We start from the raw sequence: 25,388 nt of genomic DNA, 5'->3' as shown, positions 1-25,388 counted from the left end.
TTATTACACCAAGTGCTCGACTCTCGACTTCACAGTTTAAAAAGTACTTTCACAGAGGAGCCCATCCAATTCTCACGAAGGTGCTCTTGGGGACCACTGTGCATGAGAGGCATCTAAGGCTCAAAGGTGTGGAGTGAGCCGCCCGGAGTCACGCATCTGCCAAATGGCAGCACCAGACCCGGAAAGCGGGTCTTCTGAGCGCAGAGCATTACACTCACACCAGCCACCCTTCTCGGCTCCTACCACATCCTTTTAGGGAAGAAAGTACGGCACCTCCTAGTCCTAGTCCTGGCTGCTAGTGGAATCCTAGGTCTTTCATCTTCTTCTTAATTGGCCAGTCACGTGTGGTTGCCATGGCCATGACTGGTTCAGTCTCCCCTACTTTTCCCTCTCCGTTCCAGGCTGGCAAAAAGAGACAAAGGAGATGGCGTGCCCCGGTAAAGGCTTCAAGAATATGAGCCTAAAACAGATCAGCATGAGAAGGTGCACCATTCTAAGACTTGCATTTCTACTCCTCCTCCCACTCCTCACTGGGGAGTGTTACCACGAGATGCAGAGCCACAGAGCCAGAGAGAGAGAGAGACCGAGAGAGAGCGAGCTTGGCGGGAGAAGTGTGCAGAACATGAAGGCGCCTACAGGTGAATTCTTTCCCCGACAACAGGCCCCACAAGCAAACGGAGCTGTAGCACAAAATCAAAGGTAATTCCGATGATATTTTTTCAAGTTGGAAAAAAAACAACAACAACAAAGGCCCGTGTCCACATGACAACTATAGGTGCATAGGTCAAAGGGTCTGAATATATCTGTTTCCATACCCGCGGTCAAGTGGTAGAATGGTTATTACACAGTTAATTGATGGCAGCTTTAATCACAGATGGCAAAACCATCTACAAACCAACTATTTCAGTGCCACCCTAAGGACTGCTTAAAAAGGAAAGAGACTGAACTGATAGCAGACAGCCCGAAAGACTGGCACTGCAAAAACAACTTAAATTGCTAACTGGCAAAGCCTGTTATTTGTTTTTCTTCTGGGAAAATGAGGCTGACAGAGGGAAGGCTCTGCAGAACCTAAAGTGTTTTTCAGCCCGGAGAACGGCTTTCACAACCAGTGATTTGGTCTCATTTTAAAGCAGCTATGACCTTGATGATACATTAAGATTAGTTATTTAAGATATCAAATTAGTCATCACCCATTTGATCTGATAAGGAGTTCCCAAATTCTTCACTTAGATTGAGAATAACATTGCTTATACCCATAAAATCATGTCCTATCTGTGACGTGTCAATAGCTGACATATAGATTTAGATACTATGACAACCCCATAGAGTAGGCAGGAAAAAGATATGTCTTCTGGTACAGAAAACCTAAATCCGGAGGCGCAGGAGGATAGATAGGGATAGCTTTTTTTTTTTTTCAACTTTTTATTGTGGAGTAATTACAAATTCACAGAAATTGCAAAGATAGTATAGAGGGCTCCCGTGTACCTTCACTAAGTTTCCTCCACCAGTTATACCTTATATAACCGTAGTACAAGATCAAAACCAAGAAACTGACATCGGGACAAAGTGTGTGAATAGTTCTGTGTCATTTTATCGTATGTGTAGATTCATGGATCCACTGCTGTGATCAAGACGCAGAACTGTGCCATCACCACCAAGACCTCCTTTACAGTCACACCCCCCTCACCCCCAACATCCCTAACCCACAGCAACCACTAATTTGTTCTCCATCCCTATACTTTGGTCATGCCTAGAACGTTATATAAATGAAATCATACAGTACGTGACCTGTTGAGGTTAGATTTTTTTTTTTTTTTTTTTACTCAGCATAATGACTTTGATGTACATCCGAATTGTTGTGTGTGTCAGTAGTTCCATTTTATTGCCGAGTAGTAGTCCACGGTATGGCTGTGTGTTTAACCGTGCACCTAGGGCAAAACATTTTGGTTGTTTCCAGTTTGGGACTCTTATGAATAAAATGCTATGAGCAATTATGTGAGAGCTTTTGTGTGAACGCAAGTTTTCACTTCTCTGGGAGAAGTCCTCAGGAATGAAACTGTGGGGTCATATGGTAATTTCAACTTCAGCTTTGCAAGAAACCATGAAACTGCTTTCCAGAGCGGCCACGCCAGCTTATATTCCTATCGGCGACATAGGAGCACTCCAGATTTTAAAACAGAGCTGAATCACTGAGGATGAGACAACTATAATCTCTGAGTGGGTGCAGAACACAGTAATAAGCAATGTGGGAGAAGGGAAAAACTAGAAAATTATGTAGGTACTTTAACACAGAGATCCCCATGCTTTAAGAAATACTGGCAAAAACCTCTTACCTTCTTTAGACTGTAGCCAGCGTGGAAAATAATTGGAGGCAGAAGGATGTTGAAAAAGACCTCCGGATCAAACGTTACCTGAAAGTTTAAAAAGAAAAAAGTCGGGGGGTGTGTGTCTGACTGGCTGAGTTGGTACGGCACGCGACTCTTGATCTCAGGATCATGAGTTCAGGCCCCGAGTTGGGCATGAAGCCTACTTAAAAAAAAAAAAAAAAAAAAAAGGAGAAAAGTCAATTTCCAGTTTAATACCAGTTGGTGCTATAATATCTACTTAATATTTTCGGCCACTGACTAAAGTTTGGATATTCGAAGCAAATAAGATAAATGTGAAAAATCGTGGACTCGTCACAAGAGAGATGCCACAGTTCCCCCTGTGGATGGCCATGTTCTTCTCCATACAGCACTCTGACTCCTGCTCTTGGTGTGTTGTTTAATATATATATTAAGAAATAACAGTTCGGGGGCGCCTGGGTGGCTCAGTTGGTTAAGTGTCTGCCTTCAGCTCAGTCATGATGGAGCTCCACGTCGCACTCCCTGCTTGGCAGGGAGCCTGCTTCTCCCTCTCCCACTCCCTCTGCTTGTGTTCTCTATCAAATAAATAAATAAATAAAATCTTAAAATAAAAAAGAAATTACAGTTCAGTGCAATTTTGAGGACTCACAGAAAGCTTCCGGCCGACATTTTTTAAATGAGAAATAAAAACATCTTGATTTTTATCAAGCCTTTATAAAGGTTCAACTGCAATAAAAGATGCTGTCACGATTCTTTATTAATTTTCTGGATCCTCCCACAGAACCACTTATTGACACTGTTCTACTGAATTTAAGTCTCTTTTGAGTGACCAGCCTTTTGTGAGACCTGATGTGGCCTGGATCAGTGTCGCCAACGATGCTAGCAGCTTTCTCAACATCAACATGAAAATTCGGCGGCTCTAGGGGGACTGAAATTACTTTGTAGGCTCGATACCCAGAAATCACTCTGAAACTATTAAGGAGCAAAATCTTATCACATCCAGAAAAGAATTAAGCAGTCTATACACATCCCAAACTTTTTAAAGAATTTGTTCATGTTGGTAGATTGACTGGCTCTTACTGAAATTAATTTTAAAGCTTCACTCTAATTATTAAAAGTCAACTTAGGGGGCACCTGGGTGGCTCAGCCGGTTAAGTGTTTGACTCTTGATTTCAGCTCAGGTCACGATCTCAGGGGTCATGAGATGGAACCCTGTGTGGGGGGGACTTAAGATGCTCTCTCTCCCTTTCCCTCTGCCCCTCCCCCCACCACTCTCGGTCTCTTAAAAGAAAAAAAAGTCAAGTTAGCATTTCTCTTTAGAAACTGGAAATGTTAACCAGCCTAATTAAAAGTGAAATGGTTCTGGGGCGCCTGGGTGGCTCAGTTGTTAAGCGTCTGCCTTTGGCTCAGGTCATGGTCCCGGGGTCCTGCGATCAAGCCCCGCATCAGGCTCCCTGCTCAGTGGGAAGCCTGCTTCTCCCTCTCCCACTCCGCCTGCTTGTGTTCCCTCTCTCTCCGTGTGTGTCTCTCTGTCAAATAAATAAGTCTTCTAAAAAAAAGTGAAATGGTTCTTGCAAATTACATTTTATTCGATCTTCTTGCTGAAGACAGGAGTAGTGTGAAAAACAGGGAACGTCAGAATGAGAAAGGGCTTTGGACAACACTCAGTATGAGGACGCTGGGGCCACGGTCACGTGGGAACCAGCACGAGCGTTTCCTGCCACCTACTCCAACCCTGTGCATCAAGCTGCCTCAGCACATCTCTTCGCCCCTTAGCTAACAACAATCTCAGCCTTGTCTGCTCTCCCACCTTTGCTTCGTGCAGCAAAGTTTAAACGGAAGGGATGTGAATCAACCTTTTCCTAAAGGTAGTAGGAGCGAAAGTCAGCGTCACCTTCTATTATGATCTAAAAGATGGAAATGGGTTGGGTTCTTTTCCCTTTTCTCCCCCGTCCTATCCAGGACCGACTCAAGCTGCCATTTCAAAACAGCCATGAGCATGGTGATTGCACTGAATAGCTTTCTCGGTTGCATTTAATTTCACAAATGTTTATGGAAATCCCAGGCATTCTTATGAGGGGTTGAGAGAGAAGAGTTCACTAGGACTGCCTTTAAGGACACAGAGAAGATGGGCATTATGCTCCTGGTTGAGACTAATTTTCCTTAAGGATTAGGGTAGATCCTAGAAACAGTAAGAATTTAATTTGCAGAGCACAGGCTACACCCTGCCTTTGACCGCAAGCCTTCACACGCATTAGCCTTGTTCTATGTGAAAAGAGACTCCCCACAACCTGGATCGCCCAGAGCTTAGACAGAAGCCTCCCTGCTGATAAGCCTGGGTCTACAGAATAAGAGACTATAAGTGGATAAATACAGATCTCTTGCTTCTCTTGGAAATCACCCGAGTGAAGAGATGCATGATTCCTTGGTCGTGTATTTTAGCTACCCCCAACGTGAAATGAAAAACAGTTATTGGACTCAAATCCTAAGACAACAAGGTATTTCCCCCTCCAAAGATTCATTAAGCCTTTGGCATCACTCACCACTGAGAATGGGCACTAAGTAAGTATCTGTAGAATACGGCAAAAGAACCAGGAAGAACTAAGACTTACAATCGGGAACACTGAATAAATGAGCTTAAAGTGAAACCGATCTCTTTTTTTAAGATTTTTATTTATTTATTTGAGAGAGCAGGAGTGGGGGGAGAGGCAGAGGGAGAGGGAGAAGCAGACACCCCACGGAGCAGGGAGCCCGACTCAGGGCTCGAACCCAGGACCCCGGGATCACGACCTGAGCCAAAGGCAGACGCTTAACCGACTGAGCCACCCAGGTGCCCAAAGTGAAACCAATCTTATTTTTTTAAAAGATTTTATTTATTTATTTGAGAGAGAGAATGAGATAGAGAGAGAGAGCATAAGAGGGGGGAGGGTCTGAGGGAGAAGCAGACTCCCGGCTGAGCAGAGAGCTCAATGTGGGACTCGATCCTAGGACTCCAGGATCATGACCTGAGCTGAAGGCAGTCGCTTAACCAACTGAGCCACCCAGGCGCCCGAAACCAATCTTATTTTAAGAAAGAAACAACCCCATCCTTAAACCCTGACAAGAGACATCGTAAGGAAGACATGGGCATGGACAGACAGGCTGAATGGTGACGTACAAACCACGGCACAACATGGCGGCCCACGTCAGCTCCTGATCCTAACAAAGCTGACAGGCTCAAGTTCACATCTGGTTCTTTCTTCTCCTCATCAGAGCCCCAAAGCTTCCTAGCAAAACTGGGAGCCAGGAAGGTACCCATGCTCCAGGAGTTTGCAAGGATTTCTCTCCCCAAGGCCAAGATGGAATCAGGAAGTCAAAAATCATGTCAGGACCCCAATGGCTGAGTGTTCCCCAGCTCACCTTCCTCAGCATGTCATTCTGCTCTACACTGTTGATCTTGCCGGGGCTGATTTCTCCTTTCAGGGTGTATTCAAAGAACTTCCCGCTGACATTCACTAATAAGGTGCTGAAGGCCCTGTCTTCCTGAGTACAGCTGAGTGACTTGTCATGACCGCTGGTGGCAGGGGTGCCGTACCTCAGGATCACCCCAACGATGAGCCCTGAAACAGAGTGTGGGGGGGGAGAACAAACCATCAGGCCTGCAGAAGGACAGAAAGAGCACGGACATGACGACACAGTGGATTTGCAACAACTAAGAAATGCAGAAGTAATCTTAGAGCCCAGGCACTAAGTGTGTATTTTAGGAGCAGCTGCATGGTCCTTCTAAAGGGTTAACCTCCTCCAGCACGAGTCCCTCATCCACCAGGAGGATGCGGTAGGACAGTACCTTTCCTGGTTATCACGGCACTGAGTATCTTTCCCAAGTGATCGTGTCTCGTTTCTCAGGCTTCTGAGGTAGGAAGATGGAATAAGAAGCAAAGTCATTTCTGCCAAGGACAGCACAAAGCAGAACTGCTGAGCTTTGATCTGTACCAGCAACAGCCCTCAGGCCAGTCCTGTGGTCATCTGCCAGCAAGGACCAGGCCACAGGAATTTCTAGCTCCTAAAAATGCAACTTGCTTTTTGCCACACACCCAAGGAAGGGGGGCGGGGGGAAGACGGAAAGAAAAGAAACGCTTTTGTTTAGGTCACTGCAAGTACTGGGTATCAAGGAGGAAGTAATTATATCCCTCGGGGAGCTAAACACCACAGTGCAAATGTATATGATCATGGTTCCAGGACTACAGAGCTGTCTTCTTAGGGCTGTGGCTACGATACAGCTAAAATAATTAGCTGCGAGTCTTTAGGTCTCATTCCGGTCTCAGGTGGGGTTTCCCATTAGGGGAAAAAAAAAAAAAAAAAAACTCAGCAAAACTGTGGATAAGCATGTGATTCCACAGCGAAGGACTGTTGCTCCCTTGGTCCTGGACAGAAGGCCCATACGCTACAGTAAAAGTGAGTGATATGTGAAGAAAACATAAATCGCCACAAGACACTTTCTACAGTTCTGAGGGCGAAGATTTCTGACTTCTCTCTATAGTCAGTTCTTTGCTAGCGGTATTAAAAGACAGAATGCTAAAAATGCTCCCCATCTCATTTTGCCGTTAATGGAGCAAGTTCCATGAGAAAAAGAAAGTTCTACGTTTACTATATTCCGTGCATAATGTTCTATAATGTCTCTTATCACCAAGACATATGAGAACTCAAGACATTGTTGAAGAACAACATGTGAAATCTAGAAAAATACAGTTTTTTTAAAAAGATTTTATTTATTTATTATTTATTTAACAGAAAGAGAGAGAGAGAGAGGGAGAGAGTACAAGCAGGCGGAGTGGCAGGCAGAGGGAGAGGGAGAAGCAGGCCTCCCCGCTGAGCAGGGAGTCCAATGCGGGGCTCGCTCCCAGGACCCCGGGATCATGACCTGAACCAAAGGCAGACGCTTAACCGACTGAGCCACCCAGGCACCCTTACAGTTCTTTATTTTCCCCAAGATTTTATTTATTTATTTGAGATAGAGTGTGAGCACAAGCTTGGTGGGGGGGGGGGTGGGGCAGAGGGAGAGGGAGAAGCAGACTCCCCACTGAGCAGGGAGCCCGATGCGAGGCTCGGTCCCAGGACCCCGGGATCATGACCTGAGCCGAAGGCAGATGCTTAACCAACTGAGCCACCCAGGTGCCCCTAGAAAAATACATTTCTGTAAGCCAAACTCTGTGTCTGTACTGCATTATTATTATTATTATTATTATTATTAAAGATCTGTATTAACAGATACTTGCACCTGGTTGACTTTTGTGGAAAATAAATTATAAAAGTTTATTACAAATTAAAAACGAGGTTCTTAATCATCTCAAGCAGATATAAAACAGTTTTAAAACCTTTAAAGGTTGGGGCACCTGGGTGGCTCAGTTGTTAAGCGTCTGCCTTCACTCAGCTCATGATCCCGGAGTCCTGGAATCGAGCCCCGCATCGGGCTCCCTGCTCCGCGGGAAGCCTGCTTCTCCCTCTCCCACTCCCCCTGCTTGTGTTCCCTCTCTCGCTGTGTCTGTATCAAATAAATAAATAAAATCTTTAAAATAAATAAACAAAACCTTTAAGGGTGTAGAAGAAAAAGCCAGCCTTTAAAGAAAAACATGTTGATCATTACAAAAAAAAAAAAAGAGAGAGATATTGTCTTTAGGGGAAAAAACAATAAAAACCCCATAATGCAGCTCGTTCGGGTCATCAGGTTACGGGGAAAGCACTTGAGGTCTTCAGCACCGATCTTTTGTTCAGGTCTTATTTGCTGGCATTTCATATTCATTTCTGCTTGTTGGGTGACTAACCGGGATGGTGCAGGAGATGGTAAGCTAGCACTTAGTCTCTCCCTGCTCAGCCTCGGAAAGGACTTCCCAGCTGCGGCCTCTCAGCCATCTTGCAGGTCAGGGTTTCCTGGGTGTCTGTGCTGGTAACTGAAGTTGGGGAGGTCCCTACACTGAGGTGGCTGCTGATCGTGGGTCCCTTCTCCTTGATTTTCCTGCTCCTCTTCATGAGAATCCCAAGTTTCTAACCTTGATGGACAGTCTGTCTCCCTGGTCTACTTTGTTCTCCTGTACCCTGGTTGTCAGTGCCCTTCGCCCTTCGCCCTTCTCCCTACACAGGAGGCTTGGAAGACTCTGGTCAACACTCATAGGGTCTCTGTATGGAGTAAGGTGTGCGCTGCTGGGCCTGGCGCCCTCTTTCTTTCCCCACCATTCTCCACAACAGTTGCTGCCTCTGCACCCTTTCCTCTGTCAGGAGCATCGAACCACACAGTTTCTCTACCCTCTGCGCTGGGAAGGTGCTTCCTGGGGGTTCTCTTCCCTATGGCAGTCTAGTGGACAAGTATATATAGCTTGGTGTCATTCCTGTGGATGAAACCAGATTTGTTTCTGACACTGAACCATTTTACTATTCTTTACACTTTTGTCACGATGACCTTCTTGTCCCTGCTGGTGGGTCACCACTCCCTCCACCCTGCCCACGGAGCCACGTTGGGTGGTGGCAGGGCTGAGGAGGGGTGGCAGGAAGCTGCTGGGCCCCAGCCCTGCTGCTCAGGGTCACAGTGCTGGGGATGGTGACCAGGGCTGGCTGTGGCAGCCGCAGCTCCTCCCTGGGCAGGATGGTGATGAGGTCACCAGAGTGGGGTTCTGCTCAAGGTTCTCTGGGGTTGCTCTCCACTCCGGATGGAGCTCATGTTGGTTTTTATTATTATTATTATTATTATTATTATTATTATTATTTCTTCTTCACTCCTTGGTCAGGCAGTTATTTTCTGATCAAGTTTTACATGACAAGAGATGATTCCATAGCCCTTCAACACTCATCATAATGCAGGATGACCTGCAGAGTCTGAAGGCTACCTGCCACACGATTTCACTTTCATGTCTTCATCAGGAAATCAAAGTAAATCATTTACAGAAGACTATCCTCCTTCCAAATCAATAGCTGCTTCCCAGAACTCACGGTTTCTTTATGGTATTACGGTATTACCTCATTGTTACTGGAGGTAACTAGAAGGTAAATCATGCTAGCACAGGGTCTTCACGATGACTACTACTCTAATGAAAGATGAGGCGTGATACTGTCATTTAGAATAGGAAATATATTTGGTCTTTGTCCCAATTGGGACACCTGATACAGAGCTCCTAAAACCCTTGGAATCGGGGAGTGCCACGTGTCTTTTTGTATGCTAATAAGATGACTGGTGGTTGGAGGCTCCTGCATTATCCACAGGATGGGAGCTGGTTGCCAAGGGAACGAACTTTATGATTACAGAGTTGAAAAATTAAACCCCGCCCCAAAACTCCAGGTAGGGGAGAGGGGCAAGAGGTAGAGTTAATCACTAATGGCCAATGAGTTAATTAACCATGCCTAAGTAATGGAGTCTCCATAAAAATCCCCAAAGTATGGGGGCTCAGAGAGCTTCTGGGTTGGTGAACATGTGGAGGTGTGGGGAGGGTAGTGCACCCAGAGAGGGCGCGGAAGCTCTACACTCCTTCCTTCATACTTTGCCCTATGTATCTCTTTCATCTGGCTGTTCCTGAATTATATCCTTTTATAATAAACCCGGAATAAAATAAGTAAACTATTTTCCTGAGTTCTTTGAACCATTCTACAAATGACCGAACCTGAGGAGGGCGTCATGGGAACCTCTGATGTGTAGTTGTTCGGCCAGAAGTGCAGGTGACCACCTGGGACTTGTGATTGACATCTGAAGTTTGAGGGGGGCTCTTGTGGGACTGAGCCCTTACCCTGTGGGAGCTGATGCCATCTGCAGGTAGTGTCAGAATTGAGTTGAATCACAGGACAACCAGTCACTACCCATCAGAGAGCTGGAGAACTGCTTGGCGTGGGAAAATCCCCACACATCTGGTTACAGAAGTGTTGGCTGTGAGTATTGTATATAGGGGAAACAGGAAATTTTTCCTTATAGGAGTTTTATATTTGCAGACAAATTCCTCAATTACAGGAAATGCCCTCGTATTCTCCTCTCTCCAGTAACCATCACCATCATACTAGAAGTGCTATTAACTGATGAATATTGTTTTTATGTACTGACAAAATGTTTCCCTCCCTACCTGGGCCCAATGCACCCATTTTAAAGATGAGAGACAGTGAAGGCGATGCTGCTGCCCCCTTGTGGGAAAATGTGGCAACATAAAACACCACAGCAAAGACACAAGGTCAACACCGTCCTGATAGTTTTGACCAAAATGATACCAAGCAACAGGATACACTGCTAACTCAAGGCAGATTTTGAGTTACTCCTCAAGCATCTTAGATTCATATTTATTATCACTGTAGTTCATGGCACAAAGAAACAGAGTCATCGCTATGATATTAAGTTCATGTTTACTGTCTTCCACTTCAAGAAAGAGTAAGATATTAGGACTGTGGAGGTGCATTTTGGTAAGAAAAGGATAAAGGTGTACAAAAATCAAAAATGGCATATTTTCATCTGCTAGATCTGGAAGACATCCTCTGACAGGGAACTGTAAAAAGGTCCTAACTACAAGGAATTAAAACAAAACATTAAGTTTCTTTAAAAGCTCAAAAAAGTCAGTATCCATGCAAAAAAATGATGGAGATCAACAAAGGCATTGAAGATTTTACGGATCAACATCATAGCGTTCTCGATTACAAAGAGAAATAACCTATTACATATGTGGGCCAGAAACGTAGCACATAAGATGTCAGCTGCTGAAGAAAAAGAATCACTGATTTCACACATATCTGACTAATATCAGGGAAGAATGTAGTTTCAAAATCTTACAGAAAGCAAAGATGGATGAAATTCCTTTGACATCTGACAGGGCTTACGATGGTGAACTCCAAGGATGCAAAAATTCAAGACTCTTTCAGGAAAAAAAAAATTTAAGACTGCTTCACCATGGAGGTACTAAAACAACTCACTTCACAACTGTATTAGCATATTGGGCTGATGGTGTACAACTGCCAACTTTTCTAATTTTTAAAAGGAAGACCAAACCTCTCCCTCCATATACAGTGGATATATGTGCTCATCCAAAAACTGGTGGTATGAGGAAGGAATTTAATTATGGACAAAGTGTGGTTCAAAAACCCCACGCAGCCACTAAAGAAACTAGGCCCCATGAGTCAGGTGCCAGTTCCTGCATTTGTGACTGAAGCTGTTGGGAGGACAGTCGAATAAGTTGACACTCAGCTAGCTGTTAATTCTAGACTGCCATCCACCTGCTGTAATATTTAGATGTCTCTATTAATAAGCCTTTGTTAAGGAGTTGGGGAATAGGTGCACGGATGCACTGTTCTCTAAGGAGGTTTCACTTCCACTATATGAGCAATTGGGAGTAGAGGATCACCAGTTCCATCTGGCTACTACTGTGGGCTTGTTTACAGCACACAGGGGTTGTTCTGAGCTCGAAAGCTTCATCTGAAATTCTGAGAAAAGAAAGCACCCTGTTCCACACCCAGTTACACAAGTGTGCGAAGAAAGTGAACCTAATTTTGAAACATTTCCATTTGTAATCACTTTCTATTTCCTACTCTCAGCCCCAGGCAACTAGTGATCTACTTCCTGTCTCTATAGATTTGCCTTTTCTGGGCATTCCATATAAATGGGAGTCATAACATATGTAGTCTTTTGTATCTGGTTTCTTTTGCTGAGTGTAATGTTTTCAAGGTTCATCTGTGTGGAAGGAAGGTATCAGTACTTCATTACTTTTGACTGCTGAACAGTATTCCACTGTATGAATATACCATATTTTGCTTATCCATTCACCAGTTGATGAGCATTTGGGTTGTGTCCACTTTTTTGCTACTATGAATAATGTTGCTCTGGATATTTGCATACAAGTCTCCATGGACATGTTTTCATTTCTCTAGGGTAGATACACAGGAGTGGAACTTCCGGGTCATATGGTAAATCTATGTTTACTATTTTAAAAAACTGCCAAAATATTTTTCCCACTTGGGAAACTGTGTACCTTGTGATTCACCCAAGCAGTGAATTAACACTCCTTTTGACTGTTGACTAGTACTCCGTTGTATGAATATACAAAAGTTTCTTTATCCATTCACCTGTTGAGGGATAGCTGGCTTGTTTCCAGCTTTTGGCTATCACAAGTTAAGCTGCTTTGAACATCCATGAACAGGGTTTTACATGAACGTGTTTTCATTTCTTTAGAGTAAATACCCAGAGTGGGGTTGCTCAGTCATAGGGCAAGTGTGCGTTTAACTTTATTAGAATCTGCCAAGTCATTTCTCAGAGTTACTATGCCATTTTGTGACAACCCCTTTCCCCCAAGCAGTGTATGAGAGTTCTAGTTGCTCCACATCCAGTAACTCTTGATAATACTCCAGAAAATCTGTGAATCACCAAACAGCCAGCCTGGGAGTAATGCTACCCTGATAGAGGATGACTTTGATGAAAGAAAGAAACGGAGTCCATAGCTCTTTAAGATACAAGTTCTGTCTCGTTCCGATCAGTATATGAGACACTAAAATAGTGAAAATCAAGCCCATCAGTCAAGAGTTCACCCTCCCATCCAATGCCCCTCTTCTCCAGCAGCTGGCATTCCAGACATTTGACTAAGACCAAGATGGAACACGTTTTTGTGATTCAAAACCACCACCAATTATAAGTAGCTTCCCCAAATATGGAATGTCACAGGAATAAAAAGAAGAAATGATTTTAGGTCTTAGATATCTGCTTAACACCACCAGAGATGGGAGAACTGTTATACTGTCCCATGAAGCTCTTGGGTGAGCCACCACAAAAACCTTCCCATCCTTGCTGTGCCATATAGCACTTCTCCACACGTGACCATATACCATATAACCTTCTGACGATCTTTACAAAAGGAAGATCCTCATTCTAGTGTAGAATGAAAGACTGGAAGAGCCTTTCACTGAAAACTAGGACCAGGGAGGCAGACTTGGACTCCATGACTGAACTTTCAACTAGAGGAGTCCAATATGGTACACCCAAGTGTAGGCTGATTACACTTGCCTCATTCTAGGTGAGGCCTATGCTGGCTCAACACTTCCAGGGCTGGAGGGATTATTTCTGCCTAATCCAGGGTTACAGCCTCAGGAATCCCATTATTGCCACACCCCCTAAACCACACTCTCCAAGTTCTGCCACTAATCAATGAGAGATTTTGACCTGATTCCTTTATCTCCCAATTGGTTCAAAGTTTTGGTAGGGAACAGAGAGTATCACTAATTCAACCCCTCGAACACCAACAGTATAGATGACCACCCATATTCTTAAACACATTTTCTTCAAAATGCTTTTAAAATAAAATTCACAGACATGTTTGAGTGGAAGATAATGGGAAGCCAGGAAATTCCTGGATTAGGTCTAGGGACCTTTCAAATTATAGTATCAGTTTTCTGTTTTAGACCAGGTATATGATTTATTTGTTTCTGCTTCACACTCTGCCATTTTCCAGAATCAAGGACAGTACCACCTGTGGCTAAGTCATCACTCAACACATTTTAATTGCTGTTTTGTGTATTTCCCCTTCAATTACACACATTAATCAAATTCAAGTCAACTGCCAAAGGACTACAAAGGTTACCACAGTGGATTATCACCCACTTTCCTGACCTGTCACTCTTTAAAGGCTCAGCCAAGACTTTCAGATGATGAACACCAGCTACCCTTTGACATAAATTAATCAATCTTTCCTCTGAGCTTCTGTCTGGAAGTCTCTCCGCACTCTGTCTTCCCTAATCATCCTCACAGGGTTAAGCCCTACTTATCCTTTAGGTCACAATATAGTTATCACTTCTTCCTGGCAGGGAAGCCCTTCCTGATACCTCAGGACTGGACTGGATTCTCCACAATCAGGGCTGCCCTCGCAGAATTCCACATGAAAGATGCTCTGTGGAATTGTTCAGGGCACAACCTATACAACCGTATGTGGTTACCCTGCTCACCATGCATCTCCAGGACACAGTCTCTGTTATCAGAGCAACAACTGCACTGCACTGTGAAGGCCTTTTTAACAGCCCCTCCCTCATCCCCAGGGCTAATTCTCCCAAGGGCAATGCTCAGGGAGTACTCACCAGCCATTCCTGCATCTGACCCACCACAGCCACACAATAAATGACAGTAGACTATGGGGACATTAGCCAGTAGCCATCTGTTAACAAAGAATTACCTTATGTGAGTTATAGGAAAAGACACTTAGTTCTGAACCCCAAAAAAGCAACTACTTATTTTCAACTTCTTACCTGCCACAAAATGCAAGGGTACCCACATTTATTAGCCTTTAGAATTTGGCCCAAATTAATGAATACACTTCAAGCACTCTCACCAGTTAAAAACCTTTCAGTGGTTTTTATGAGGCATATTATAGAATCAACCCTCCTAGAGGCTCTGCAGTTCAGTAGCACTGGAAATAATGGGATGCACTAATCGCAGTTATCTTAGAGAGCCACGAAACTAGAGCCCACAACAGCACCTACATAACACATGGGAACATCAATGAACAGAAACAGAACTGTACTCCCCAAACTTTTAATTGATGACGGTGTGTTTTTGCAAATTAAAGAAAACAAAACCTATTTAAGAATTCACCTGAATTCAAAGACAAGCAACCAAAATAAATTATCTGCTATGGGCTGAACTGTGTTCTCTCAAACTTCCTATGTTGAAGCCCTAACCCCTTCCCCCCCACCACGTGACTGTAATTTGGAGATAAGGTCTTTGAGGAGGAAATAAATGTTAAGTGAGGTCATAAGGTGGGCCCTCATCCAATAGGACGGGTGGCCTTATAAGAAGAGGAAGAGACACCTGCTTCCTCTTCCTGCGCATGCGTGCACAGAGGCAAGGCCATGTGAGGACACAACGAGACGGTAGCCGTCTGTGAGCCTGGAAGAGAGGCCTCCCCGGAACCCAACTATGCTGCCATCCTGATCTTACACTTAACAGCCTTCAAAATTGTGAGAAATAAATTTCTCTTGTTTAAGCTACCCAGTCTGTGGTGTTTTGTTAATAGCAGCCCGAGCTGACTAATACACTATTTCTGAGAAATTGCAGGGGGCTTCTCTAGACTGTCAATAATAGCCTTGCAGCTAACTCACACCCGACCTCACAACTAGGAAACCTTTCTTTTACAGATGGAAAGTTAAGGTCCCACTGCTCTAACACAAGGTCCTTAACCGCTACTCCACAGATGGTTTTTGTCTGTCTTTCCTTTTCCCATACTACCACCACGATGACTCTTCTTAATCTTCCAAAGGAGACTTTCCCCGTATTGCCCTCCCAGCATGAACTCAGACTTTTGTAGAAAGCATTTTCGGGGCGCCTGGGTGGCTCAGATGGTTGAGCATCTGTCTTCGGCTCAGGTCATGATTCCCAGGTCCTGGAATCGAGCCCCATGTCAGGCTCCCAGCTCAGCGGGGAGTCCGCTTCTCCCTCTCCCTCTGCTTCTCCCCCTGCTTGTGTGTGCTCTCTCTCTCTCTCTCTCTCTCAAATGAATAAATAAAATCTTTTTAAAAAGTATTTTCCTAGGGCACTAGCCAAGAAACTACCATACCTCTGTTCTCTGTGATCAGAACTGATGGAGCCAGATAAAAGGTTAATTTTCATTAATGCTTTTAAAACATCACCTACTCGGGAAGATACTGAAATGTGTTACGTTGAGAAATTTAATCAGAGGCACACAATACATAATTTTTAACTCAGATGATCGTTACAACAATTCTAAAAAAGGAGGAATTTAAATTGATGATAACCTATACTAGTAAGTTAACTATGGCAAGACTACAAAATCTTTACTATGAAATATATCAGCTACCCAAAAATAGAACTACATATAGGGGATAAAGAGTAATATAACTGGGAAAGAATATACACGGGGGGGTTCAAAGGTACCGGTAATTTTGTTTCTTAAGCTGGACAGTAAACACAGAGGTGTTTATTCCACTTTTTAAGTTATATACACTCTTTTGTATATTTAATACATTTCACAAGACTTTATCAGGCTAAGAATGGTCTACCAGACCTCTAGGTGGCTATCACTCAGCTTGATCAACAATGCCTTACCAAGAGAGCTAAGCGCCCTTTATATTCTTCCCAATCAAGACCTGAACTTGCCCTCACCCCCCCACCCCCTGGAAACTGCTACCCTGAACTGGGTGTTTATTATGCCCCTAGAGTCTAATTGTGGATCTGTGTTGTTTCATTTTGTATGTCTTTGAATTATGTGTGATATGAATTATTTGGTGACTTGCTCTCTGGTGCATCATGGCTCACTGCTGTGTCATGCTGGAGCACGTGGATGTAGTTTCCTTCTGCTTTTCTGTACCACTTTCTGGATAATTGCTTCAGATCCATTTGTCTGGTTTGCCAATTCTCTCTTCAGCTCTTTACTCTATCCATTGAGTTTGTAATGTCAATGACTGGTTTTCACTTCTTGAAATTCTATTTGGTTCTTTTCTAAATATGCTGGACTTTTTGTTTGCTAACAGAATCTGAACTAAGGGGCGAATACGTTTATGACCCTCAGCTCTGCACTCTGGGACTACTGCTCACTTATTCCAATCGGTTTCACAGGATGGATAACAATACATTGTTATAAAAGGCCTAAATGCCTCTTCCAAAGGGTGCCGGCTAAATAAATTGTGGTCCCTTCATATAACGAAGTCTGTAGCCATTATACTAAAAAGAATGCAGCAGTGCTACATACAATGCATTAAGTGGGGGAGAAAAAGAAAAGCAAGGTGCAGAATGAGTTGTATAGCACACTACCTTTTGCATGGGAAATGAAAAAAGAAAATCTATCTCAGGTTTTTAAATGCAGCAAAATTCCCTGAAAGGATATCCACATGAAGGTATAACCCTGGTATCTCTATGGAAGGGAACTGAGTTGGCCGGGGATCAGAGGAAAGATAGGATTTAATTTTCACTCTGGAGCTATTTGAATTTTCTACCGTGCACAATATATATATTTCCTGTTAAAAATCAAAACGATAGCTAAATACTGAAGTAAGCCAGGCCATTTCTGACGTCTCTGCTCTCAGCACATGCAGTCCACCCTGCCAGGTCTGTCTCCCAGTTCCCACCGTGCCCTCCCCTGTCTACCTGGCCAGTTCCTATTCACCTGCAGGACTCATCCGAAACTGCACCAGCTTTGGCACAAATTAGCTGGTGCCCACCTAACTGTTATTGCATGTCTGTCCTCCCCATGATACCGCAAACTCCACTGAACCCAGTGTGATGTCTGGAATGTGGTCATCATTCAAAAAATGTTTGCTGAAAGAATGAAATCATGAAAACCAAAAACTATAATTTGACAACAAATACCATTAATAGATTATACACAGACGGAAGCATCAGTTCCCCAAACTGTGAACATAATGCCCTTATCCCCCTGCACCATATGTTTAAGTTTTGGCAGGCAACAAAACAGCATCTGAAAAGATTACTTTCCTATTTTTGTTGCAATTTCTTGAGTCATGAAATTGGTGTCTGTGAAGTATCCAAAGTCAATAACCAGAGTCGACATTAATGACACATCAAGAAATACTTCACACATATTCCCAGCAAAATCTTTTATGTGCTTATGAGAGCAGAATAAAATGTAATTACTCACTGGTTTAAGTTCGACCTGGCTCAAAACTATATCATATTTAATGGCCTACTTGATAAAATTATTTTAAAACAAAACACCCAGTGGAGAAGCTATAATAGAAAAGCTGGGGGTGCCTGGCTGGCTCCGTCAGAGGAGCATGTGACTCTTGATCTCAGGGTCATGAGTGTTCAAGCCCCACGTTTGGTGTAGAGTTTACTTAAATAAATAAACTTAAAAAAAAAAAAAGACAATCTGTTGTTCATCCTTCTAAGAGCTGGTACTGAACAGGCGTATGCTGCATTCCAGGAGGAGACGGCTTTGGACTGGGTGCTAAGGAGGCATGGAGAACCTGCCCTCCTGAGCCCCCTACCAACACCACACCCACCCCTGCCAGCCTGGGAACACATAACTAATTACAAAGCCAGTCAAACTGTGACCAGCACCATAAAATAGAGGCAGAAACAGGTGACATAGTAGGGAACAGAATGAATCATTCTTTTAAGTGAAAAAGTAGTTGAGGAAAACTTCATAGAAAAGGTGACTTATATCCATATAATACCATACCAAGACAATACCATAATAGTATTGTCTCAACTTTCACGTGCTTGAAATTTTCCATAATAAGCAATTTTTCAGTACAGAACTTAATCCACCCAACATGAAGATTTAAAGCAGGGATCCCGGCAACCATAGGTCCAGCACGATCTTCCCATCCCCACTCCAGAAACTTACCTCCAAATCTCCCGAACATCCCTAACTCCGCAGGTGCAAGAGGTAACTGTCACTCCTCCCTATGAACATTGTTTCTCTCCCCAACCCTGTCCCCGTCAAAGCCGCTTCCCTGTGAGTCAGCCCCATGTCAGTCGCCCACAGGCAGGCACCTAGTTCTGCAGTGGCAACCATTCTTCTCACGTGGATTTTTTCTTTTAACAGCCTCCTAGGCTTCCTCGCAGTCACCTCATGCTCCTCAGTGACCTACCTCAAAACCACCACAAGGTCGAGGAAAAGAAAAGGTAAAAATGCTCCCAAATATAGCCGCCTATCTTCTCAACGTCTTGCCACTATATTCCCTGCCACTTATTTTTTTCCATGTTTTTAAAACAAAATGCCCACATCTTACTTAAACCAACAAAAAACAATGTTCAGCTCATCACTTACCAAATATATACTGAGAACTGGCTCGATGTATAAGACCATGTCAAGTGCTAAAAGGAATATACCAGAAAGAGCGCACAATGATTCCTGTCCTCTGAGTGCCCATAATCCAGTTGAAGGCTAGTTGTGCAAACAAAAACGCATCGTGTACACAATCCATCAACCATCCTTCTAGTTATAGTACAGTAGTGGACGTTCACGTTCTCAGGGGAATCATCAAATATTGTGTGAAGAGGGAGGTTACCACACCATCTGGTTGGTTGCTGTTGACAGGCCAGTGTAACAGAAAGGAAAAGTCTGTTGCAAAATGCACTGTGAAGAATAAGGCAGTGGAATATGGTGAATAAAAAGATATAAATGAGGCAAAAGAAAACACCAAGGCTTTGAGCTGAGGTGGCTGGTAAGGTATGGACAGCATTTACAGGAAGTGAGAATGTCCAGTGGGAAAGCCGGAATTAAAAATGGAAGATGCTGGGGTGCCTGGGTGGTGCAGTGGGTTGAGTGTCTGACTCTTGGTTTCAACTTGGGTCATGATCTCAGGGTCGTGGGATCGAGCCCTGCATCAGGGTCTACGCTCTGCACAGAGTCTGCTTGAGATTCTCTCCCTCTGGACCTCCCTCTGCTCGCGTGCATGTGTACATGCTCGCAAGCTCGCTCGCTCTCTCTCTCTCTCTCTCTCGCAAATAAATAAATAAATAAATAAATAAATAAAATCTTAAAAAAAAAAACAAAAGGTGCTAACTCTGTCATCACATACACTGATTTCAGAGTATGGCACATTCAGGGTGGAAATGGCCCAAATGACGAGAACATTTGCCTCCAAGGAAGAGAATAGGATAAATTTCTACCCAAGGACAAACAGAGGTCTCTTTTTCACTTGTCTTTTCTTGGAACTTTTGCATTTTGTACCATGATATGTATTATCTTATCAAAAATTCATTTAAATAAGTTATGAGTTTCAGGACTGTATTACAGAAATTACAGTCAAGACTAAATATAAAGACCTGCAAGGCAGCTATGTAAAAATGGTATCTGAAGCCATGGACCAGGGAGTGAAAGAAACTTATCGGATCAAGGACTAGACTTTGGGCAACTCTGCACCTAGGGAAAGAGAATGAAAGAAGGGACAGCTGGGTAGCCAGGAAGAAACTCACCCAAAAATACTACCAAAAACATCGTGGAATGCGCCTGGAATGGGGGTGAGGGCAGACATGAGGGTCCCCAAGAATTAATGGTAAGAGAATGAAGGTTTTCTTCAGACAGCCAGGAAAACTGCCATATATTAGATGTGACTGGCAAATTATGGGAGTAAGCCAGGAGATTCGCTGTTTGTGTGCCCCGAAGAGCCTGGGAATCCCCAAACTGCAAAGCGACCCAGTTGGAATGCACCTTAGATTCACCTGGGGAGAATCCAGTGCACTGTGTGGTATCCAGTTTGGAAAAACAATGTGAAAAGAAGAAGAAAAGCAAATCTCCAAAGGTCAGATGGTAAGATGACCCGTGTGACCACTGGCTGACAGAATGGAAACAGTGCCTGACCTAAACCAGTTGGGTGGCGTGGGGGGGGGGGAGGGACAAAGCTGTCCCTAGGAAGGAGACGGAGCCATCAGTCTTTTCCAGTCCAGATAGAAGCATATCACAACCAACTGCTTCCATCTTTACCCTGTCCTCTAAGTCACCTTCTGACAACAACTCGGGGTCTACACAGAGGAATCTGCTGCTTGTCTACACGGAGAAAACAGTCTACTTTGTCTGAACTCTGCACTCCGGTTAGGTTCAGACTCTCTGAGCCTCATGAACTTGAGCTTGGCCCCAAGAGACAGAGTCACTCAGGCTGCTGACAGTTTCGGCTTTTGAGCGGGTGACATCACTGTCTAGAGTCTGGGCCAAGGTACATGCTACCTGTGTGGCCCCTTGCAGCCTGCCAGCCTTCTGGCAACATCTGTGCCCCAGGCCTTAACAGCAAACTGCAAAAGCGTCTGTTTTCCCAATTCTGTCTCACGGCTCACTCCTACAGTGACAACTACGGCTGTGTCCTCCATGGCTGTCTGACAGGGGACCGGATAATACCAGTATGTCCTCCAAATGCAGTCGCTTACCTCAGACAGGGACAAAAGTCGTTGCTAAAAGCCAGCAGGAAAGAGCGCGGCGTGAGCACTCACAGAAATCTCACACGCGCCGACATCACCACGCTTCATCACTGCCCGGCCTGCTCCGACACACAGGAGGGACAGAAAGCCAGCTGTATTCTTCCTCTCCTTCGCTCCATCCCCTCCCTCCGCCTCTGCGGCGCCCACCCCTCATGTCAGCCGCTGGCCAGTCCAAGGCTGGTTAAACCTACATATCCACAAATACAGAATATTCTTTTGCTTCTTTTAAACTTCCAGAAACAGTATCATGGGGGCATGGGGAAACAGGTTCAGCTGCTGGAACCAAGACCAGAATACCAGGGGCTTACCTGAGACACGAGCCTATTTTTTCTCTCCCGGAAGAGTCAGAGCAGAAAGGAATTGAGAAGGGGACAAGGCTCTCCCCTTCCCTTTATGGGGAGCGCCTCTCAACTGTGCACACGACTCCCACCCCACCCCACCCCACCGCACCCACCGGCCAGGACCTGGTCACACGGTCGCATCTGACTGCAAGAGAGGCGAGAAAAGAAAGTCTTTCTGGGAAGCCATTTCTCCTTCTAAAAGCCCACTCCTATGGAAGAAATGGAAAGCAGATCCTGGGGGACAAGTGGCCTTCTCTGCCACGTTTACTGGGTGGATTGGGCTGCCTTTCCCTTTTTTCCCCCCACTCAATATTATGTTTTTGAGATCTACCCATTGTTCAAAACCTAAGTGCATGCATGTTCACTGCCGGTCAGTGGCATGTTGTGCTCCTTGTAAGGGCTTACAGGACCGATTTTCTTTACAATTTAGGATCTACATTCTCAATGGGGTGGATGCATGCACCACATTTATTAAACTGCTCCCCTATCATTAGACACCAGGGTCTTCTGAAGACATTCTATTTACAAAGTGTTTGGATCACATCTGGAGCAACGTTCAATCCGTTAAATGCTAAGCTGTATGGATCAGTCTCAGGTACAGGCTGGTTGTTTGGTAATGCCTTTAAAGTCCCCTACAGCAAGCCAGTTAAAAGAGAAATTGATAATATTAAACTACATAGGAAGAGGAATGAAGTGTATGGTCCTCCTTGACTTTCTGTGATTGTAATAAAGCGTTACAGGCTGTGCTGGGTTTCCTGACAAGTGAAAGAAAGCCTTGGGTGCTGTTTCAGTCACAACATCTGATAGAAGGAAATAAACCAGTTGAGAGAAATAAATGTTTGCTGGATCCTCACTCTAAAACAAATCTGTCTCAAGGCTCAATTAGCCCCCCCCCCAAAAAAAGATAATGAAGTCGTCTTTAACAAACAGCTATACAGAAAATGTCCAAGGCTTCTCCAGGAGGATGTTTTCCTTGGTTGACCCTTAACAAGTAGAGGACTTAACATTAAAATATTTTATGTAGAGGGTCCCGTTAGCACCCAGGCTCACGTCGGTGTGGGATTCCTGCCCAGAAGGGGACACCCAGGAGGATGTCAGGAAAGGTTGATTTTCCCCAGAGCCTCGTGGCTTCCCAGTGGTTCGGTACTTTTGGAGGCATTACTATTAGTGACTCCGGTATTATTAGGGGATTTTCCTCTCTTCTGTAGTTAACTGAAGGTTCCAAACCATTTTGGAGAAGTGAAAAGATACTGGTTCTTTCTGTGGGTTTTTTTTTTCATGGCTCTGAAATACCCAAATATAGTATCTTCTTTTCATTTTTACTCATATTTGGCAGTTTTTTTTCCTAAACCACAGTTACAGTACACCACCCCAGTGTTGTTTGCTTCCTCCTACTACTCTAAGTAATTTGCCCCAAACAGCAAAAGTATGTTTTAGTACATTAAAATAATTTCAAATAAATCCATGCAGAATAAGAAATACTTATTGAATATCCACTTTATTCTAAAGGTTTTACTTATAACATTATCTCTTAATTTTCACCGTAACTTTATGAGGTAGGGGTTATTTTACAGTACTTAACAGTTGAGAAAACTAGACCTTTAAGAGTAAATAGCCTGCCTGAGGTCACATAGCTGATTGGGTCACAGAAACTATAGGATTTGAACTCATTTACTTTAATTCCAAAGCAAGAGTTCCTTCTGCTATTTCCTGATGCCTCCCAGATGACAAGTGAATTATAAGATTTTGCTCAGCTTTATAAATAATGTGTGCGCCTATTGTAGTGAACCTCTAAACCTTCCCTCAAAACATGCAACCCTCTGTAATCTGGCCATAATGAATGCATCCCCCCCATTTTATTTCCTAATATGTTCTACAAGGACCACCCCCCCCTTCGATCTGACCTGACAGGTTTCATCATTGCCTCCACACTTACAGACCACACATTTATTCAACAAATGAGTTTTCAGCTTTTACTATGTCCCAAGCACTGTTCTAATCTTTGGGGATATGTATCCATGAACAAAACAAACAGAAATTCCTGCTCTCATGGAACTTCTTTACATTCTACGGGGGGGGGGGGGGAGGCGGGGGAGAAACAGAAGAAATAAGTAAATTACATAAGAAAAGAACACGGTAAATGCTATGGCAAATATATATATATATATATATATATAGCAGAAAAAGGGTTAAGAAGAATAGCGTGGGGTGGAAGGCTGAGATTTTAGAAAGAACCAACAGAAACTCTGGAAGAGAAAAACATGATCTTAGAATCTTATTTCAAGTTCAACAGTAGACTAGATACAGTGGAAGAGAGAATGAAACTGGAAGATAAATTTGTTAGAGGAGAGATTCATTCACCAAGCAAATTACTTTTTGCATCTAGTATATATTAGACATTGTAGATGCATTTACTTTACTTCTGTACTTTCACAAAATTTTTCACTTGGATGAACCTCAATTCTCTAAAGCCTACCCAAGTTCCTTGTTCACATTGATATCTCATTTCTCTAATACCCTACATGTTAAAATAATCAATATTCATTTTCATCACAGATTAGCCCAGTTCTTAAATTATTCCATATCCCTAACTAGATTGTAAACTCCTTGAGAATTAGGTCTATAGATTTCTTTTATATCTATCCCCACATGGAATAGCATAGTAGCAGACATACAGTAAACACCTGGATGCCCCAACCACTGCTAATTAGCTAATGAACCTTGGGCGAAATTGCTTGAGCCCTCCTGGACCTCAATTTTCCCTCCTGGCAGCCAAGGTTAAATGAGCTCTATTTGCAAAGCCAGAACGGACAGCTCTGCTTCAGTGAAGTTAAGTCAGTGAATTCCTGCCTCAGTTCGAATCTCTGCTTCTCAGTTACTAGTTTGATGCCTGTGGACAAATTACCTCTCATACCTCAGTTTCTTCTCTTGTAAAGCAGGTGCGTTAATAAGAGTACTTGCCTTGTAATGTTGAGTTAATGTTTGTGGAAATGTAAGAGTCATGGCTTAGAATCCACTCACATCAAGGGGGGAAAAAAACCACCAGAAGCTCTGAAATAAACGCAGACAATAAAGAACCAATGGGATCAAATGTCTAACGGTATTGAACACATACATGTAAAATGCCCTATCAGAATAGATAACTATAAAATATGCCTCCCACCATCTGCTTTCTTCTCATCCTCTAATCAATCCTACCTGTCGTCAAAAAGTCAAGAAAAAAATTCCTTAACATTATCTTTAAATTACTGTCACTACAACAGTCTAATTTTCTAAAGTTCAATTGAATATTATACTAAGTACATCAATGGACTAATGGTATTTGGGCGGATGATTCGGGCTTAACCACAGTACACATTATTTCCTGGTTCTCATTTTTGTCAAAGGATAAATTTCAAAAAGTCAAAAACAAGGTTCTCATAAAAATAGTGAGATATCAAAGCTATTTACTGCTTAATTAGGAAACGAGACAGAATGGTGAAGCTGGTTCCAAGGAGGAAAGGAGAGACCAGTATATATGGCCAATGGAAGAAAACATGCTGAAAAAAGATTGCTAAGTTAGATTTTAAAATAATGATTTCTATGGTCTGAATGTTTGTGTCTCCCTACCCCAAATTAGTATGCTGAAATCCTAATCCCCAAAGATGATGGCATAGGAAATGGGGCTTTTGGAAGGTGCTTTAGTCATGAGGGTGGAACACCTCATGAATTGGATTAGTACTTTATAACTTTATAAAAGAGGTTCCAGAGACACCCTGAGCCCCTTCTTCCACATGAGGATAATTACAACAATGACAACACCAAACCAACCTGACCAGTTTGGTATATTTATAG

The 25,388-nt window shown here is 43.5% G+C and overlaps 1 protein-coding gene across 3 annotated transcripts in view; it reads right to left on the bottom strand.

Moving 5' to 3' along the window:
* SLC9A7 (solute carrier family 9 member A7) overlaps positions 1-25,388 on the bottom strand; it is a 127,461-nt gene that overhangs the window by 63,548 nt on the left and 38,525 nt on the right. For 2 of the 3 annotated variants that reach the window (XM_027607350.2, XM_027607351.2), the window contains exons 2-3: positions 5,745-5,944; positions 2,334-2,411 (exon numbers count right to left, since the gene is read on the bottom strand). In XM_027607350.2, coding sequence (XP_027463151.1) covers positions 2,334-2,411; positions 5,745-5,944 — 278 coding nt within the window. Of the gene's footprint in view, positions 1-2,333; positions 2,412-5,744; positions 5,945-14,396; positions 14,438-25,388 lie in introns of those variants that run through there. The other variant, XM_027607352.2, reaches the window with a different exon arrangement.

This window comes from Zalophus californianus, chromosome X (assembly GCF_009762305.2).
Source record: "Zalophus californianus isolate mZalCal1 chromosome X, mZalCal1.pri.v2, whole genome shotgun sequence".
Classification (NCBI taxonomy): Eukaryota; Metazoa; Chordata; class Mammalia; order Carnivora; family Otariidae; genus Zalophus; species Zalophus californianus.
Note: the sequence above shows the minus strand (reverse complement) of the source record. Positions and strands in the feature narration are given on the sequence as shown.